Below are 20,481 nucleotides of genomic sequence, written 5' to 3'. Positions count from 1 at the left end.
AGCTGTGCATGGGGCCCCCCCGCCAACCCAGAGGACTGGGTGATCTCGCTTTCCGAGGCAGACGTTAGTAAGGTTTTTAATCAGGTCAACACTCGCAAGGTCGGACGGTATTCCAGGGCGAGTTCTCAGAGCATGCGCAGAATAGCTGGCAGGGATATTCACTTTAATTTTGAACCTCTCCTTGTCCCAGTCTGTAATCCCCACGTCTCAAGTTCTTTGTTCCCAAGAACTCTAAGACTACCCCCATGTAGCACTACAGCTCAACACCGAGCTTGGGACCCTGGGACTGAACACCTCCCTCTGCAACTGGATCCTGGACTTCCTGACAGGCCGATCCCAGGTGGTGAGGGTGGACAACAACACCTCAGCCACGCTGACTCTCAACATGGTGGCCCTACCGGGGTGTGTGCTTAGTCCCATCCTGTACTCCTTTTATATTTTTTGTACTTTTACCCCTTTTTCTCCCCAATTTCGTGATATCCAATTGATAGTTACAGTCTTGTCCCATCGCTGCAACTCCCGTATGGGAACTCGGGAGAGGCGAAGGTCGCACTGCTTCTTGACACACTGCTTGCACAACCCGGAAGCCAGCTGCACCAATGTGTCAGAGGAAACACCGTACAACTGGTGACCACAGTCAGCTTGCAGGAGCCCGGCCCGCCACAAGGAGTCACTAGAGCACGATGGGACAAGGACATCCCGGCCGGCCAAACCCTCCCCTAAACCAGATGACCCTGGGCCAATTGTACGCCGCCTCATGGGTCTCTCGGTCACGGCCGGCTGTGACACAGTGCTTTAGACCGCTGTGCCACTCGGGAGGCCCTCTCCTCCTGTACTCGAGAGGCCCTCCCCTCCTGTTCACCCACGACTGTGTGGGCACGCACGACTCCAACACCATTATCAAGTTTGCTGACGACACGATGGTGGTAGGCCTAATTACCGGAGAAGACGAGACAGCCTATGGGGAGGAGGTCAGTGACCTGGCAGTGTGGTGCAAGGTCAACCACCTCTCCCTCAATGTCAGTAAGACCAAGGAGTTGATTATGGACTACAGAAAAGGGGGGATAAGCACACCTCTATCCACATCGATGGAGCCAAAGTGGCCCGGGTCAAAAGCTTCAAGTTCCTCTACATCAAAATTACTAAGAACTTAAAATGCTCCACACACATGCACACAGTCGTGAAGAGGGCACTACAGCGCCTCTTCCCCCTCAAGAGGTTGAAAAGATTTGACATGGAACTATAAATCCTCAAAAAGTTCTACAGCTGCACCATTGAAAGCATCTTGACTGGCTGCATCACTGCTTGGTGTGTCAAATGCACCGCCCTCGATCGTATGGCGCTACAGAGGGTGATGCAGACAGCCCAGTACATCACTGGGGCCGAGCTCCCTGCCATCCACGACCTCTATATCAGGCGGTGTGAAAGGAAGGAGGACCACGCGGGGACCCCAGCCAAGGATGGGGGGATGCAAACAGCTAGCTCCTCGAGATGACACCTCTTCTTGAACCTGGACAGCAGGAAGAGCTACGAGTGTGGCGGACCTTCATCCTTTGCCAGTGAGGTAGCCACCGGGCGTCCCTGTGGCTTACTGATGTCATGCTGGGCTGATGAGAGTGGTTCTTCCCCTGTCACACCGGTAAGAGCCATTTGAAAGGACACCATGGCACGTTTGGACTCCGGGAGTATGGTAACCCTGATCCGACCTGACTTCGCCCAGTCCCCGAACCTGACTGCCACTGTGGCCATCACGTGCATACATGGTGAGACCAAGGACTACCTTACCATACTCCTCCACCTACAGACCACAAAGGGACAACACACGGGAACAGTGGGAGTTGTCCCAAACTTGCCTGTGCCGGTCCTTATCGGAAGGGATTTCCCGATGTTCCGCCAACGGTGGACCAGTGTGTCCGGAGATGTGGGGAACGGAGGGAACCAGAAGGGAGGAGGAAGGCATAGGCATCAACCATTCCCCTCTTGGAGGGGGACTCTGAAGCCAGACTGGAGGGAGAGGTGGCGAGTCTGGAAGACATGTTCCCAATGGACCATGAGGTGGCACCAGACCCGCCTCTCTAGCGGGCCGGTTTGGCACGGCCCAACTGGAGGATCCCAATTTAGCCAGCACTCTCCAGCAAGTGACCGTAGTGGACGGAAAGCCTGTGGAGGGGGTAAGTCAAATAACCTACGCCCATTTCTCTATAAAGAAGAAGTTGCTATATCAGGCCGTGGAGAAGAATGACGAATGTCTGGAGTTGTTGTTGGTTCCCCGTCCCTTTGCACGATTTTACTGGCCAGGGGTGAAGAAAGCAGTAGAAGAATACTTACGCAGTTGCCCAGAGTGCCTGCAGGTGACTCTAAAACCCCATTTCACAGTCCCTTAACTTCCCTATCCATTATTACAGTTCCTTTCAGCAGGATCGCAATGGACCTGGTGGGACCTCTGCCCAAGAGCAACCGAGGGCACCAATACATACTGGTGAATCTGGATTATGCCAACAGGTACCCGGAAGCCATTCCCCTGCACACCATGGCCACCAAGGGGGGCATATCGCAGGGAGAGGTGAGGGGAGAGGTTATGGAGGGGAGATATCTTGCAGCCCGCTGCCTTATATGGACTTCCTGCCACAACAAGGCGAGGCTGTGGTATGTTAACTTCTCTAGGATAGGGGGCAGCATTCGGAATTTTGGATGAAAAGCATGACCAAATTCAACTGCCTGCTACTCATCCCCAGAAGATAAGATATGCATACTATTAGTATATTTGGAAGAAAACACTCTGACGTTTCTAAAACTGTTTGAATCATGTCTGTGAGTATAACAGAACTTATTTAGCAGGCGAAACCCGAGGACAAACCATTCCGTTTTTTTTTGAGGTCACTCTCTTTTCAATGAGTTTTCATTGGGAATCCAGATTTCTAAGGGACCTTCTTGCAATTCCTACCGCTTCCACTTTATGTCAACAGTCTTTAGAAATTGGTTGAGGTTTTTCCTTTGTGTAATGAAGAAGTTCGGCCATCCAGAACGAGGGTAACTTGAAGTGTACTGTTAGATAGAGGCACATGACCAGAAAGCTAGCTACAGTTTGTTTTCCTCCTGTATTGAACACAGATCATCCCGTCTTCAATTTGATCGATTATTTACGTTAACAAATACCTAAAGTTGTATTACAAAAGTAGTTTGAAATGTTTTGGCAAAGTTTACATCTAACTTCTGAGATATTTTGTAGTCACGTTGCGCAAGTTGGAACGCGCCAAATAAATTGACATTTTGGATATATATCAACGGAATTAATCGAACAAAAGGACCATTTGTGATGTTTATGGGACATATCGGAGTGCCAACAAAAGAAGCTCGTCAAAGGTAAGGCATGAATTATATTTTTATTTCTGCGCTTTGTGTCGCGCCTGCAGGGTTGAAATATGCTTCTCTCTCTTTGTACTATGGTGCTATCCTCAGATAATAGCATCGTTTGCTTTCGCCAAAAAGCCTTTTTGAAATCTGACATGTTGGCTGGATTTATAACAAGTGTAGCTTTAATTTGGTATCTTGCATGTGTGATTTAATGAAAGTTTGATTTTTATAGTAATTTATTTGAATTTGGCACTCTGCATTTTCACTGGCTTTTGGCCAGGTGGGATGCTACCGTCCCACATATCCCAGAGAGGTTTAACTAGGGAATGTTTGGAGATAAAGGAGGAAGCAGCCTGCACAAAGTGGCAGAGTAAGGAGAGAACAAAGTGCGTTATCAAGATTGGGAGAAGAGATAACAATATCTGTGTGATTACACGTTGTGACCTGGACTGTCGGACTACCTCCCTTGTGCACCGAACCGGATTGGCTGAGGACCCGAGTGTGATGACCCGAGTGTGATGATTACCCCTGGAGAACGGAACGGACATTGAGAACGGCATGTGGACTGGGAAGTAATTAGTGAATTCTCCCTTCTTCCCCAGTGTACCAAAATACCTATTAAACTCCCTATTTGCAATCTAGTTGTGCTCCTGGTGCATGTTTTGTTATTGAACTTGGTGATGTGGAAACCCACTCCCTTGAGCCTGCTACAACATTTATTATGGTATTGGCACTGACCCTGGAACTGACCCTGTATATAGCTTACTTACTTTTCTTGTGTTCTTCTTATTTCTATTTCTCGTCTTTTTTTGTCCTACTTAACTTGATTTTATAGTACTATACTGTATATTGATATTGATTATTGCATTGTCGGGAAAATAACTTGCATGAAAGGCAGTTCACCCCTACTTGTGCAAATGACAATATAAACATAGAACTAGAAATCTTTACTGATCTGAAAAGACAGTTTAGGTGATAGCAATATAGAAAACGATGGAACTGAATGACCTGGAAATCACTTTCACCTGTCCCGTTCTTTGATATTACTGTAGAAGAGGCAAGGAGATGAGGAGAAGATGCAGCGCATTTGACTATTAAGATGCACCCTTTGTGTTAAGACAGCAGGTAAACCTTTATGACAGAGAGGCTTATCAAATGACATGCTTTGATGCAACACATAACTAATGGTTTTGCTTTTGTTTCTTCAACTATTCATGCATAACATTCTTCTTCCATAAAATATACTCTGCTTTAGATCTATGCCTTTTCACAGCTTTTCAGTTCTGGGTCATCTCATAAAAGATTAGTCAGAGAGTTACATAAGTTTCCCTCATATTTCTTGTCTGCATGACAAATGACATTGTCTCTGTCTCTGTCAGACAAAAGAACATTGTCAACCCCTGTATGTGTTGAGTACAATGAAACGTCCTCTTATCTTGTGTATTTGAAATGCTTACTTAGCTTTTGGGGCATTTATCAAGTCCTTCAATAGCAGTCGTTACGAAATGTCACTACACGAAAGGCTCAGAAATGGGGTACATCTTTCCATCATCACTTTCTAATGAGCTGTCAGACGTCAGATAACATACTGTTAATTATTCTAACTGAAAAATAAATATGAATATAAATATTTGAAGGAAAATTGTATTTAGAAGATGGAAATGGCATGACTGACTATAAGCCTTCCTCTACACTGCAATACAAGAGCAGTTAAATATTAGTAATCTGCTTAAATATTAGTGATGAACTGGGCACACTGTCACACAGGTTTATTTAAAAAGAACCAGGAATGGCAGATTAAAAATGCCCTCTTCCCCTGACATATAATTGACTGTGTGCTTTCCCTTAACCTGCAGTGAGCTCAAAGCATTGTCTATTAAAAAAGGGCAATCTGCAGTTGTTACATCCATTTTTGGACTTATAAGTTAATGATATGTACTAGAGGTTGACCGATGAATCAGAATGGCCGATTAATTAGGTGTTTTTGGGCTGCCGATTAAAAAAAATATTATTATTATTTTTATACCTTTATTTAACTAGGCAAGTCAGTTAAGAACACATTCTTATTTTCAATGACGGCCTAGGAACGGTGGGTTAACTGCCTTGTTCAGGGGCAGAACGACAGATTTTCACCTTGTCAGCTCGGGGGATCAATCTTGCAACCTTACAGTTAACTAGTCCAACACAATAACGACCTGCCTCTCTCTCGTTGCACTCCACAAGGAGACTGCCTATTACGCGAATGCAGTAAGCCAAGGTAAGTTGCTAGCTAGCATTAAACTTATCTTATAAAAAACAATCAATCATAATCACTAGTTAACTACACATGGTTGATGATATTACTAGATATTATCTAGCGTGTCCTGCGTTGCATATAATCTGACTGAGCATACAAGCATACAAATATCTAAGTATCTGACTGAGTGGTGGTAGGCAGAAGCAGGCGCGTAAACATTCATTCAAACAGCACTTTTGTGCGTTTTGCCAGCAGCTCTTCGTTGTGCGCCAAGCATTGCGCTGTTTATGACGTCAAGCCTATCAACTCCCGAGATGAGGCTGGTGTAACCGAAGTGAAATGGCTAGCTAGTTAGCGCGCTAATAGCGTTTCAAACGTCACTTGCTCTGAGCCTTCTAGTAGTTGTTCCCCTTGCTCTGCATGGGTAACGCTGCTTCGATGGTGGCTGTTGTCGTTGTGTTGCTGGTTCGAGCCCAGGGAGGAGCAAGGAGAGGGATGGAAGCTATACTGTTACACAATACTAAAGTGCCTATAAGAACATCCAATAGTCAAAGGTTAATGAAATACAAATGGTATAGAGGGAAATAGTCCTATAATTCCTATAATAACTACAACCTAAAACTTCTTACCTGGGAATATTGAAGACTCATATTAAAAGGAACCACCAGCTTTCATATGTTCTCATGTTCTGAGCAAGGAACTGAAACGTTAGCTTTCTTACATAGCACATATTGCACATTTACTTTCTTCTCCAACACTTTGTTTTTGCATTATTTAAACCAAATTGAACATGTTTCATTATTTACTTGAGGCTAAATTGATTTTATTGATGTATTATATTAAGTTAAAATAAGTGTTCATTCAGTATTGTTGTAATTGTCATTATTACAAATAAATGTAAAAATAATCAGCCGATTAAATCGGTATTGGCTTTTCTGGTCATCCAATAATCGGTATCGGTGTTGAAAAATCATAATCGGTCGACCTCTAATATGTACCCATTGATTCTTGAAGAACATAACTTAGAAATGCCTCACGAGCTTAGTTTAACTGTCATACTATATAGCCTCAAAACATTGTTAAAACTATAATTTTTATATCATGGATGGTCAGTCGTTGCATCCATAGCTCTGTCTATGAATTTGAGATTGGTTCCATTTCTCCAGCCCCATCCCTCAGCTTTTTACCAAAACAGGGGCGGGGAGTACGCTTTGTTATTGTTTCTACTGCTGATTGCCACTTTAAGCGGAGGTGAACGCTGCACAGAGTGACTCCAGGGTCTCACTTGATTCATCATACCACCCCAGGACTGACTGTACGTCGCTCAGTATAAGACTAAAATGTAAATGCAAGACACAATCTGTAAGATTTGAGAGTTTATTACAACTGTTTTACTGTATCATGACCCAAAATCTGACAACATATGTGTGTATACAGGGAGATACTGGAGAATCCAAACGTCTTCCTGTTTTCTCTTATGATACAGCACATAGACACAGAGGTGCGAAAAGTTTCCATTAATGCAACTTTGTAGATTCTGTCCTGAGACTCCGGAAGAGAAGCTTACCATGGAGGTCAAAGGCTAAGTAGCATTCCTTTCCCCAAAATGTTGAAAGAGAAACAGAGAGTAACATAGAAAGGGTGAGAGAAAGCAAAAGAGTGAGAGCGAGCATGAGAGTGAGAGAGAGCAATAAAGAGAGAGATGAACACTGCACCAATGTGTAAATGAAGGTAGCACAGGACTGAAAATGTATTGCACTAAATAACACACAGAATCCTAAGAGGGTTGAGCATGTTGATGTTGGGAAGGCCTGAATCCCAGCACAATGCTGACAATGTGCTTTTCTAATCCTTCCGCAATTTTCTCTTTCATCTTCCCACTGTAAAAAGACGGGCAATTGAGGAGCATGGGATACAGAGAGAGAGAGAGAGAGAGAGAGAGAGAGAGAGAGAGAGAGAGAGAGAGAGAGAGAGAGAGAGAGAGAGAGAGAGAGAGAAAGTCCCAAGAACATTGATTATTGTAAGAACCTTTGAGGAACTGACCCAAGGTTTGGAACCTGTGGGGGTGGGCTTAATTAAAAGAATGCACCACCCCAACACATTAAGGAACACCTTCCTTTCAGGGATACTGAATATCACTTAAGGAATTTGGGAAATTCCACATAGGGAATATAGTCAGAACACTAAGGGCTTCTAGAGGCTATGGAGAGGTGTAGTATCATAATGAAATAGGTGGCCTATTCTACTAGTCTATTAGCCAGTGAGAGGAAATGGTTTTATGGCCCTAAGGGGTCAGAGGTCAAAGGAGCCATTAATGAAATGCTATTGGGTGTGTGACAAGGGTAGGACAGAGTGTGTTCTGTTTGTAGACTTAGAGGCTGTGTTTCGGTAGGCTTTCCTGTATACATTTATAATGCAGTCTTTTCTTGGGGATTACTCTAAACAAATGTGTTGAAGCAGCATGCAACAGACAAACAAGATATTTGCTGAAAACATTTTTGGGGCATTTCTACTGTGTGTGTGCGTGTGCTGATAATACAGCAAAATAGATCGTGTCTATGCTTTATATATTGTTCAAATGAAGGCTACATTGAAACCCTATCAATAACAACACAAGGACAGCAGATTAAATATACTTTAAAATGCTGTTGTTGAAATGCTGGAGGTGTTCCTCTTCAACATACTGCACTATACTTCCACACTAGCATCAGACCCTTGAACGGACCCACACTTGTTCAGGTAAGAGGGTTTACACACACCCCTTCCCTGCAGATCTGAACAAGAGCTCGGTAGAGGTAACCAAGCACATGAGCTGTGGTTTATGTAAGGGATAATCAACGAGGGGCTATGTGTTCTATGGAAAATAATGAACTACGTGGAAGGTGGGTTCCACAATGCGCTAGCGGAGTTGAAGGCGTGTTCCACAACGCCCGGAAAGCGTGTTCCACAACTAGCGGATTGGAAGTCGTGTTCCACAACTAGCGGATTGGAAGTCGTGTTCCACAACTAGCGGATTGGAAGTCGTGTTCCACAACTAGCGGAGTGGAAGGCGTGTTCCACAACTAGCGGAGTGGAAGTCGTGTTCCACAACTAGCGGAGTGGAAGTCGTGTTCCACAACTAGCGGAGTGGAAGGCGTGTTCCACAACTAGCGGAGTGGAAGTCGTGTTCCACAACTAGCGGAGTGGAAGGCGTGTTCCACAACTAGCGGAGTGGAAGGCGTGTTCCACAACGCACTAGCGGAGTGGAAGGCGTGTTCCACAACGCACTAGCGGAGTGGAAGGCGTGTTCCACAACTAGCGGAGTGGAAGTCGTGTTCCACAACTAGCGGAGTGGAAGGCGTGTTCCACAACGCACTAGCGGAGTGGAAGGCGTGTTCCACAACACACAACACACTAGCAGAGTGGAAGGCGTGTTCCACAACGCACTAGCGGAGTGGAAGGCGTGTTCCACAACGCACTAGCGGAGTGGAAGTCGTGTTCCACAACTAGCGGAGTGGAAGTCGTGTTCCACAACTAGCGGAGTGGAAGGCGTGTTCCACAACGCACTAGCGGAGTGGAAGGCGTGTTCCACAACACACTAGCAGAGTGGAAGGCGTGTTCCACAACACACTAGCGGAGTGGAAGGCGTGTTCCACAACACACTAGCGGAGTGGAAGGCGTGTTCCACAACACACTAGCGGAGTGGAAGGCGTGTTCCACAACACACTAGCGGAGTGGAAGGCGTGTTCCACAACACACTAGCGGAGTGGAAGGCGTGTTCCACAACACACTAGCGGAGTGGAAGGCGTGTTCCACAACACACTAGCGGAGTGGAAGGCGTGTTCCACAACACACTAGCGGAGTGGAAGGCGTGTTCCACAACACACTAGCAGAGTGGAAGGCGTGTTCCACAACACACTAGCAGAGTGGAAGGCGTGTTCCACAACACACTAGCAGAGTGGAAGGCGTGTTCCACAACACACTAGCAGAGTGGAAGGCGTGTTCCACAACACACAAGCAGAGTGGAAGGCGTGTTCCACAACACACTGGAAGCGTGTTCCACAACAGTGGAAGGCGTGTTCCACAACACACTAGCAGAGTGGAAGGCGTGAGTGGAAGTCGTGTTCCACAACACACACAAGGCGTGTTCCAGCACACTAGAGTGGAAGGCGTGTTCCACAACACACTAGCGGAAGGCGTGTTCCACAACACACTAGCAGAGTGGAAGGCGTGAGAGTGGAAGGCGTGTTCCACAACACACTAGCGGAGTGGAAGGCGTGTTCCACAACACACTAGCAGAGTGGAAGTCATGTTCCACAACACACTAGCAGAGTGGAAGGCGTGTTCCACAACACACTAGCAGAGTGGAAGGCGTGTTCCACAACACACTAGCAGAGTGGAAGGCGTGTTCCACAACACACTAGCAGAGTGGAAGGCGTGTTCCACAACACACTAGCAGAGTGGAAGGCGTGTTCCACAACACACTAGCGGAGTGGAAGGCGTGTTCCACAACACACTAGCAGAGTGGAAGGCGTGTTCCACAACACACTAGCGGAGTGGAAGGCGTGTTCCACAACGCACTAGCGGAGTGGAAGGCGTATTCCACAACACACTAGCAGAGTGGAAGGCGTGTTCCACAACGCACTAGCGGAGTGGAAGGCGTGTTCCACAACACACTAGCAGAGTGGAAGTCGTGTTCCACAACTAGCGGAGTGGAAGGCATGTTCCACAACACACTAGCGGAGTGGAAGGCGTGTTCCACAACACACTAGCAGAGTGGAAGGCGTGTTCCACAACACACTAGCAGAGTGGAAGGCGTGTTCCACAACTAGCGGAGTGGAAGGCGTGTTCCACAACACACTAGCAGAGTGGAAGGCGTGTTCCACAACACACTAGCAGAGTGGAAGTCGTGTTCCACAACTAGCGGAGTGGAAGGCGTGTTCCACAACACACTAGCGGAGTGGAAGGCGTGTTCCACAACACACTAGCAGAGTGGAAGGCGTGTTCCACAACTAGCGGAGTGGAAGGCGTGTTCCACAACACACTAGCAGAGTGGAAGGCGTGTTCCACAACACACTAGCAGAGTGGAAGGCGTGTTCCACAACTAGCGGAGTGGAAGGCGTGTTCCACAACACACTAGTGGAGTGGAAGGCGTGTTCCACAACACACTAGCAGAGTGGAAGGCGTGTTCCACAACACACTAGCGGAGTGGAAGGCGTGTTCCACAACACACTAGCGGAGTGGAAGGCGTGTTCCACAACACACTAGCAGAGTGGAAGGCGTGTTCCACAACACACTAGCAGAGTGGAAGGCGTGTTCCACAACACACTAGCAGAGTGGAAGGCGTGTTCCACAACGCACTAGCGGAGTGGAAGGCGTGTTCCACAACACACTAGCAGAGTGGAAGGCGTGTTCCACAACACACTAGCAGAGTGGAAGGCGTGTTCCACACTAGCAGAGTGGAAGGCGTGTTCCACAACACACTAGCAGAGGAAGGCGTGTTCCACAACGCACTAGCGGAGTGGAAGGCGTGTTCCACAACACACTAGCAGAGTGGAAGGCGTGTTCCACAACACACTAGCAGAGTGGAAGGCGTGTTCCACAACACACTAGCAGAGTGGAAGGCGTGTTCCACAACACACTAGCAGAGTGGAAGGCGTGTTCCACAACACACTAGCAGAGTGGAAGGCGTGTTCCACAACACACTAGCAGAGTGGAAGGCGTGTTCCACAACACACTAGCAGAGTAGCGGATTGGAAAGGCGTGTTCCACAACACAAGGCGTGTTCCACAACGCACTAGCGGAGTGGAAGGCGTGTTCCACAACACACTGGAAGTGGAAGGCGTGTTCCACAACACACTAGCGGAGTGGAAGGCGTGTTCCACAACACACTAGCAGAGTGGAAGGCGTGTTCCACAACACACTAGCAGAGTGGAAGGCGTGTTCCACAACACACTAGCAGAGTGGAAGGCGTGTTCCACAACTAGCGGAGTGGAAGGCGTGTTCCACAACACACTAGCGGAGTGGAAGGCGTGTTCCACAACACACTAGCAGAGTGGAAGGCGTGTTCCACAACACACTAGCAGAGTGGAAGGCGTGTTCCACAACACACTAGCAGGAGTGGAAGGCGTGTTCCACAACACACTAGCAGAGTGGAAGGCATGTTCCACAACACACTAGCAGAGTGGAAGGCGTGTTCCAGAACACACTAGCAGAGTGGAAGGCGTGTTCCACAACACACTAGCAGAGTGGAAGGCGTGTTCCACAACGCACTAGCGGAGTGGAAGGCGTGTTCCACAACACACTAGCAGAGTGGACGTCATGTTCCACGACACACTAGCAGAGTGGAAGGCGTGTTCCACAACGCACTAGCGGAGTGGAAGGCGTGTTCCACAACTAGCGGAGTGGAAGGCGTGTTCCACAACACACTAGCAGAGTGGAAGTCATGTTCCACAACACACTAGCAGAGTGGAAGGCGTGTTCCACAACGCACTAGCGGAGTGGAAGGCGTGTTCCACAACACACTAGCGGAGTGGAAGGCGTGTTCCACAACACACTAGCAGAGTGGAAGGCGTGTTCCACAACACACTAGCAGAGTGGAAGGCGTGTTCCACAACACACTAGCGGAGTGGAAGGCGTGTTCCACAACACACTAGCAGAGTGGAAGGCGTGTTCCACAACACACTAGCGGAGTGGAAGGCGTGTTCCACAATGCACTAGCGGAGTGGAAGGCGTGTTCCACAACACACTAGCAGAGTGGAAGGCGTGTTCCACAACACACTAGCAGAGTGGAAGGCGTGTTCCACAACGCGCTAGCGGAGTGGAAGGCGTGTTCCACAACGCACTAGCGGAGTGGAAGGCGTGTTCCACAACACACTAGCAGAGTGGAAGTCGTGTTCCACAACTAGCGGAGTGGAAGGCATGTTCCACAACACACTAGCGGAGTGGAAGGCGTGTTCCACAACACACTAGCAGAGTGGAAGGCGTGTTCCACAACTAGCGGAGTGGAAGGCGTGTTCCACAACACACTAGCAGAGTGGAAGGCGTGTTCCACAACACACTAGCAGAGTGGAAGTCGTGTTCCACAACTAGCGGAGTGGAAGGCGTGTTCCACAACACACTAGCGGAGTGGAAGGCGTGTTCCACAACACACTAGCAGAGTGGAAGGCATGTTCCACAACTAGCGGAGTGGAGGCGTGTTCCACAACACACTAGCAGAGTGGAAGGCGTGTTCCACAACACACTAGCAGAGTGGAAGGCGTGTTCCACAACACACTAGCGGAGTGGAAGGCGTGTTCCACAACGCACTGTTCCACAGCGGTTCCAGTGGAAGGCGTGTTCCACAACACACTAGCAGAGTGGAAGGCGTGTTCCACAACACACTAGCAGAGTGGAAGGCGTGTTCCACAACACACTAGCAGCGTGTTCCACAACACACTAGCGGAGTGGAAGGCGTGTTCCACAACACACTAGCAGAGTGGAAGGCGTGTTCCACAACACACTAGCAGAGTGGAAGGCGTGTTCCACAACACACTAGCAGAGTGGAAGGCGTGTTCCACAACACACTAGCACTAGCGGAGTGGAAGGCGTGTTCCACAACACACTAGCAGAGTGGAAGGCGTGTTCCACAACACACTAGCAGAGTGGAAGGCGTGTTCCACAACACACTAGCAGAGTGGAAGGCGTGTTCCACAACGCACTAGCGGAGTGGAAGGCGTGTTCCACAACACACTAGCAGAGTGGAAGGCGTGTTCCACAACACACTAGCAGAGTGGAATGCGTGATCCACAACACACTAGCAGAGTGGAAGGCGTGTTCCACAACACACTAGCGGAGTGGAAGGCGTGTTCCACAACACACTAGCAGAGTGGAAGGCGTGTTCCACAACACACTAGCGGAGTGGAAGGCGTGTTCCACAACACACTAGCAGAGTGGAAGGCGTGTTCCACAACGCACTAGCGGAGTGGAAGGCGTGTTCCACAACACACTAGCAGAGTGGAAGGCGTGTTCCACAACACACTAGCAGAGTGGAAGGCGTGTTCCACAACACACTAGCGGAGTGGAAGGCGTGTTCCACAACACACTAGCAGAGTGGAAGGCGTGTTCCACAACACGCTAGCGGAGTGGAAGGCGTGTTCCACAACACACTAGCACTAGCGGAGTGGAAGGCGTGTTCCACAACACACTAGCAGAGTGGAAGTCGTGTTCCACAACTAGCGGAGTGGAAGGCATGTTCCACAACACACTAGCGGAGTTGAAGGCGTGTTCCACAACACACTAGCAGAGTGGAAGGCGTGTTCCACAACTAGCGGAGTGGAAGGCGTGTTCCACAACACACTAGCAGAGTGGAAGGCGTGTTCCACAACACACTAGCAGCAGAGTGGAAGTCGTGTTCCACAACTAGCGGAGTGGAAGGCGTGTTCCACAACACACTAGCGGAGTGGAAGGCGTGTTCCACAACACACTAGCAGAGTGGAAGGCATGTTCCACAACTAGCGGAGTGGAAGGCGTGTTCCACAACACACTAGCAGAGTGGAAGGCGTGTTCCACAACACACTAGCAGAGTGGAAGGCGTGTTCCACAACTAGCGGAGTGGAAGGCGTGTTCCACAACGCACTAGCGGAGTGGAAGGCGTGTTCCACAACACACTAGCAGAGTGGAAGGCGTGTTCCACAACACACTAGCGGAGTGGAAGGCGTGTTCCACAACACACTAGCGGAGTGGAAGGCGTGTTCCACAACACACTAGCAGAGTGGAAGGCGTGTTCCACAACACACTAGCGGAGTGGAAGGCGTGTTCCACAACACACTAGCAGAGTGGAAGGCGTGTTCCACAACGCGCTAGCGGAGTGGAAGGCGTGTTCCACAACACACTAGCAGAGTGGAAGGCAACACGCCTTCCACACTAGCAGAGTGCAACACGCCTTCCACACTAGCAGAGTGGAAGGCGTGTTCCACAACACACTAGCAGAGAGGAAGGCGTGTTCCACAACGCACTATCGGAGTGGAAGGCGTGTTCCACAACACACTAGCAGAGTGGAAGGCGTGTTCCACAAAACACTAGCAGAGTGGAAGGCGTGTTCCACAACACACTAGCGGAGTGGAAGGCGTGTTCCACAACGCACTAGCGGAGTGGAAGGCGTGTTCCACAACACACTAGCGGAGTGGAAGGCGTGTAGCGGAGTGGAAGGCGTGTTCCACAACACACTAGCAGAGTGGAAGGCGTGTTCCACAACACACTAGCAGAGTGGAAGGCGTGTTCCACAACACACTAGCAGAGTGGAAGGCGTGTTCCACAACGTGTTCCACAACACACTAGCAGAGTGGAAGGCGTGTTCCACAACACACTAGCAGAGTGGAAGGCGTGTTCCACAACACACTAGCAGAGTGGAAGGCGTGTTCCACAACACACTAGCAGAGTGGAAGGCGTGTTCCACAACTAGCAGAGTGGAAGGCGTGTTCCACAACGCACTAGCGGAGTGGAAGGCGTGTTCCACAACTAGCAGAGTGGAAGGCGTATTCCACAACACACTAGCGGAGTGGAAGGCGTGTTCCACAACTAGCAGAGTGGAAGGCGTGTTCCACAACTAGCGGATTGGAAGTCGTGTTCCACAACTAGCGGATTGGAAGTCATGTTCCACAACTAGCGGAGTGGAAGGTGTGTTCTACAACGCACTAGCGGAGTGGAAGTCATGTTCCACAACGCACTAGCAGAGTGGAAGGCGTGTTCCACAACACACTAGCAGAGTGGAAGGCGTGTTCCACAACACACTAGCAGAGTGGAAGGCGTGTTCCACAACACACTAGCAGAGTGGAAGGCGTGTTCCACAACGCACTAGCGGAGTGGAAGGCGTGTTCCACAACGCACTAGCGGAGTGGAAGGCGTGTTCCACAATGCGCTAGCGGAGAGGAACTGACTTTCAATGGAGTTGCATTATTTTCTACAGAACGCATAGAGCCCCGATTGATTATCTCTTTTATAAACCACAGCTCATGTGCTTGGTTACCTCTAACGGGCTGTTGTTCACCACACAAACAGTTCTTGCTTGCTATTATGAAAATAACAAAACTTTTTTCAATTCGACTTTTGCTTTCAAAAGCAGCTCAAATAAAACTTTTAAAAAGGAACTATAGCCATAAAATTCTACTATGCAAATACACTGTGTGTTATAGGGAAATAATGATCGCTCTAGAATGCCTTTCAAGCCAATCAGAAAAGAGTATTCAACAATACCACGGTATAAATAGAACGAATAATGTATTATGTCCTGTGCTCTTAAATGTAAATGACAGTAATTGCACTTCTGTAAGTGTGTGTGTGTGTGTGTGTGTGTGTGTGTGTGTGCACGCATGTACGTGCGTGTGTCCGTCCACGTGAATTAATCTTCTGTGCGCTACTGCAAGAGCCTCTAATAAGCCAAGGGACGTTTATCTGAGAAGTAAAGAGAAACGCAAAGCAGAAAACCAGGCAAAAGCGTTGGCCCTCCATCTGCTTTCATGCTGGGGGACAGAAATAGACTTGTTGTGCTCTCTTATAGAAGGCCCTACTTGCCATGTTGCTCTATGGATCAGGCCAGTCTCCAGCCTACACTTTCTCATCTGAAAGCTTTGCCAGACACATCTGGATGTTATGAGTGTGTTTCAGATGTAACAAGCCTGACATTACTAGTAGATTAACCAGGCTTTGGAGACGAGGACAGACATGGGCCTCCCCTGTACTCTAACACTGTCTTGTCAGGAAATTCTCATCTGGACTCAACTCCCTTTTTCTATGTTCATGTGGAACTGGTGGGAATCGAACCTGGGTCTCGCGCACACCAGCCCAACAACATTAGACCAAGAAGATATCCTCATGGCCAAGAGTGAAATAGTATCAGGCAGGTCCACCTTATCACAAGAGCGGGATTCCAAATCACCTCCACTATAAATGCATTGCCCATGAATGCCCACTGCTCATACCCTACTTCTGCCACTTCATCAACAAAACTGTTTGAGACCACTGACTTAAGCCCTAAAACCAAAGCATATAAATAATTGAAGCAACAAATGTACTCACGCATTGCAGTAGGGCTTCTTATCGTAGCCTTTGTAGTTCTTCATGTTCAGGGTCATCTTACACACCTCGCAGTGGAAGCATCCTTTATGCCAATTCTGGAAAGGAAAACACAAATTATATTTCAATTCAGTTTGGCCTTCTGCTGGTGCTCAAATTTGAGAATTGTGAATGAACAAGTGCCTTCATTAGTTGAAAGGCATCCGAGACATAACTAATATTCCAGATTTCTATGACCACAACCAAGAGAAGTGATTCTAAACAATTAAGTGAAAAAGAAAATAAGAAAGGTTTCTGAATTCAACAAAGGTTACCGTATCAAAACAAATCAAATGTGCCGAATACAACAGGTGAAGACCTTACAGTGAAACGCTTACTTACAAGCCCTTAACAATAATTTTTCTTAACTGCATTGTTTATTAAGTTTTTAAAAAGTTAAACATTTAAAAAAAAGAAAAAAGAAAGAATTAAAGAGCAGCAGTAAAATAACTGTAGCGAGGGTATTTACAGGGGGTACCGCTACAGAGTCAATGTGCAGGGCACAGGTTAGTCAAGGTAATTGAGGTAATATGTACATGTAGGTTGAGGTAAAGTGACTATGCATAGATAATAAACAGAGAAGCAGCAGCATAAAAGAAGGTGTGTGTGGAGGGGACAATGCAAATAGTCCGGGTAGACAATTGATTAGCTGTTCAGGAGTCTTATGGCTTGGGGGTAAAAGCTGTTAAGAAGCCTTTTGGACTTCGACTTGGTGCTCCGGTACCGCTTGTCGTGCAGTATCAGAGAGAACAGTCTATGACTAGGGTGGCTGGAGTCTTTGACAATTTTTAGGGCCTTCCTCTGACACCGCCTGGTAGAGAGGTCCTGGATGGCAGGAAGCTTGGCCCCAGTGATGAAATGGGCCATACACATTACACTCTGTAGTGCCTTGCGGTCGGAAGCCGAGCAGTTGCCGGACCAGGCAGTGATAAAACCAGTCAGGATGCTCTCGGTGCAGCTGTAGAACCTTTTGAGGATCTGAGGACCCATGCCAAATATTTTCAATCTCCTGAGGGGGAATAGGCTTTGTCGTGCCCTCTTCACGACTGTCTTGGTGTGTTTGGACCATGATAGTTTGTTGGACACCAAGGAACCTGAAGCTCTCAACCTGTTCCACTACAGCCCCGTCGATGAGAATGGGGGCGTGCTTGGTCCTCCTTTTCCTGTAGCCCACAATCATTACCTTTGTCTTGATCACGTTGAGGGAGAGGTTGTTATCCTGGCACTACATGGCCAGGTCTCTGACCTCCTCCCTACAGGTTGTCTCATCGTTGTCGGATGATCAGGGCTACTGTTGAGTCGTCAGCAAACTTAATGAAGGTGTTGTTGTCGTTCCTGGCCATGCAGTCATGGGTGAACAGAGAGTACAGAAGGGGGCTGAGCATGCACCCCTGATGGGCCCCCGTGTTAAAGATCAGCATGGCAGATGTGTTGTTACCTACTCTTACCCCCTGGGGGGTGGCCCGTCAGGAAGTCCAGGATCCAGTTGCAGAGGGAGGTGTTTAGTCCCAGGTTCCTTAGCTTAGTGATGAGCTTTGAGGGCACTATGGTGTTGAAAGCTGAGCTATAGTCAATTAATAGCATTCTCACGTAATTGTTCCTTTTGTCCTGGTGGGAAAGGGCAGTGTGGAGTGCAATAGAGATTGCATCATCTGTGGATTTTTTGGGGCGGTATGTAAATTGGATGGGGTCTAGGGTTTCTGGGAAACTAGGTTTTGATGTGAGCCATGGCCAGCCTTTCAAAGCACTTCATGGCTACATATGTGAGTGCTACGGGTCAGTAGTCATTTAGGCAGGTTACCTTAGTGTTCTTGGGCACAGGGACTATGGTGGTCTGCTTGAAACATGTTGGTATTACAAACTCAGTCAGGGACAGATTGAAAATGTCAGTGAAGGCACTTGCCAGTTGGTCAGTGCATAGTGCATGCTTGGAGTACATGTCCTGGTAATTCGTCTGGCCCTGCGACCTTGTGAATGTTGACCTGTTTAAAGGACTTACTCACATCGGCTACAGAGAGCGTGGTCATACAGTTGTCCGGAACAGCTGATGCTCTCATGCATGCTTCAGTCTTGCTTGTTTTGAAGTGAGTGTAGAAGTAATTTTCTGGTAGGCTTGAGTCACTGGGCAGCTCGCGGCTGTGCTTCCATTTGTAGTCTGTAATAGTTTGCAAGCCCTGCCACATCCGACGAGCGTCAGAGCCGGTGTAGTACAATTCAATCTCAGTCCTGTATTGTCACTTTGCCTGTTTGATGGTTCGTCGGAAGGCATAGAGAGTCCTGCTCCTTGAAAGTGGCAACGCTACCCTTAAGCTCAATGCAGATGTTGCCTTTAAACCATGGCCTCTGGTTGGGGTATGTACGTATGGTCACTGTGGGGACCACGTAATTGATACACTGATTGATGAAGCCAGTGACTGATGTGGTGTACTCCTCAATGCCACCGGAAGAATCCCAGAACATATTCCAGTCTGTGCTAGCAAAACAGTCCTGTAGCTTAGCATCTGCATCATCTGACCACCTCCGTATTGAGCGAGTCACTAGTGCTTCCTGTTTTAGTTTTTGCTTGTAAGCAGGAATCAGGAAAATAGAATTATGGTAAGATTTGCCAAATGGAGGGCAAGGGAGAGCTTTGTATGCAACTCTGTGTGTGAAGTAAAGGTGGTCTAGAGAGTTTCCCCCCCTCTGCTTGCACATTTAACATGCTGTTAGAAATGAGAGAAAACCGATTTAAGTTCCCTGCATTAAAGTCCCCGACCACTAGGAGCGCCACCTCTGAATGAGCATTTTCTGTTTTCTTATGGCCTTATACAGCTCATTGAGTGCGGTCTTAGCACCAGCACCGGTTTGTGGTGGTAAATAGACAGCTACAAAAATATTGAAGAAAACTCTTGATAAATAGTGTGGTCTACTGCTGATGATGAGATACTTTACCTCAGGCAAGCAAAAGCTCGAGACTTCGTTAATATTAGATTTCATGCACAAGCTGTTGTTTACAAATATACACAGATAATCTTGCAGATGCAGCAAAAACCCTGCAAGTTGTATGCTATCCATGTCATCATTCAGCCATGACTCTGTGAAACATAAGATATTACAGTTTTTAATGTCTCGTTGGTAGGAAATTCGTAATCACAGCTTGTCCATTTTGTCATTTAATGATTGTAGGTTGCAAATAGGACTGATGGTAGAGGCAGATTACCCACTTGCAGTCAGATCCTTACAAGGCACCCCGACCTACTGTTGAAGACGGACATTTAGATACAGTTAGGTTGGAGTCATTAAAGCTTGTTTTTCAATCACTCCACAAATTTATGGTTAACAAACTATAGTTTGGGCAAGTCGGTTAGGACATCTACTTTGTGCAAAACACAAGTAATTTTTCCATTGTTTACAGACAGATTATCTCACTTATAACTCACTGTATCACAATTCCAGTGGGTCAGAAGTTTATATACACTATGTTGACTGTGCCTTTAAACAGCTTGGAACATTCCAGAAAATGATGTCATGGCTTTAGAAGCTTCTGATAGGCTAATTGACATCATTTGAGTCAATAGGAGGTGTACCTGTGGATGTATTTCAAGGCCTACCTTCAAACTCAGTGCCTCTTTGCTTGACATCATGGGAAACTCAAAAGAAATCAGGCCAAGACCTCAGGAAAAAAATTTGTAGACCTCCACAGGTTTGGTCATCCTGGGGAGCAATTTCCAAACGCCTGAAGGTACCACGTTCATCTGTACAAACAATAGTATGCAAGTATAAACACCATGGGACCACGCGCCGTCATACCGCTCAGGAAGGAGACACGTTCTGTCTCCTAG

At 47.6% G+C, this 20,481-nt stretch overlaps 1 protein-coding gene across 3 annotated transcripts in view; it reads right to left on the bottom strand.

Annotated features, from left to right (window-relative positions):
• Positions 1-20,481, bottom strand: part of LOC112233590 (LIM zinc-binding domain-containing Nebulette) — a 119,384-nt gene that overhangs the window by 96,114 nt on the left and 2,789 nt on the right. For all 3 annotated transcript variants that reach the window (XM_024401334.2, XM_024401336.1, XM_024401333.2), the window contains exon 2: positions 16,625-16,719. In XM_024401334.2, coding sequence (XP_024257102.1) covers positions 16,625-16,719 — 95 coding nt within the window. The remainder of the gene's footprint in view (positions 1-16,624; positions 16,720-20,481) is intronic.

The sequence above is a fragment of the Oncorhynchus tshawytscha genome, linkage group LG29, assembly GCF_018296145.1.
Source record: "Oncorhynchus tshawytscha isolate Ot180627B linkage group LG29, Otsh_v2.0, whole genome shotgun sequence".
NCBI classification, from domain to species: domain Eukaryota; kingdom Metazoa; phylum Chordata; class Actinopteri; order Salmoniformes; family Salmonidae; genus Oncorhynchus; species Oncorhynchus tshawytscha.
The sequence above is the reverse complement of the archived record's forward strand: the minus strand, read 5'-3'. Positions and strand labels throughout refer to the sequence as shown.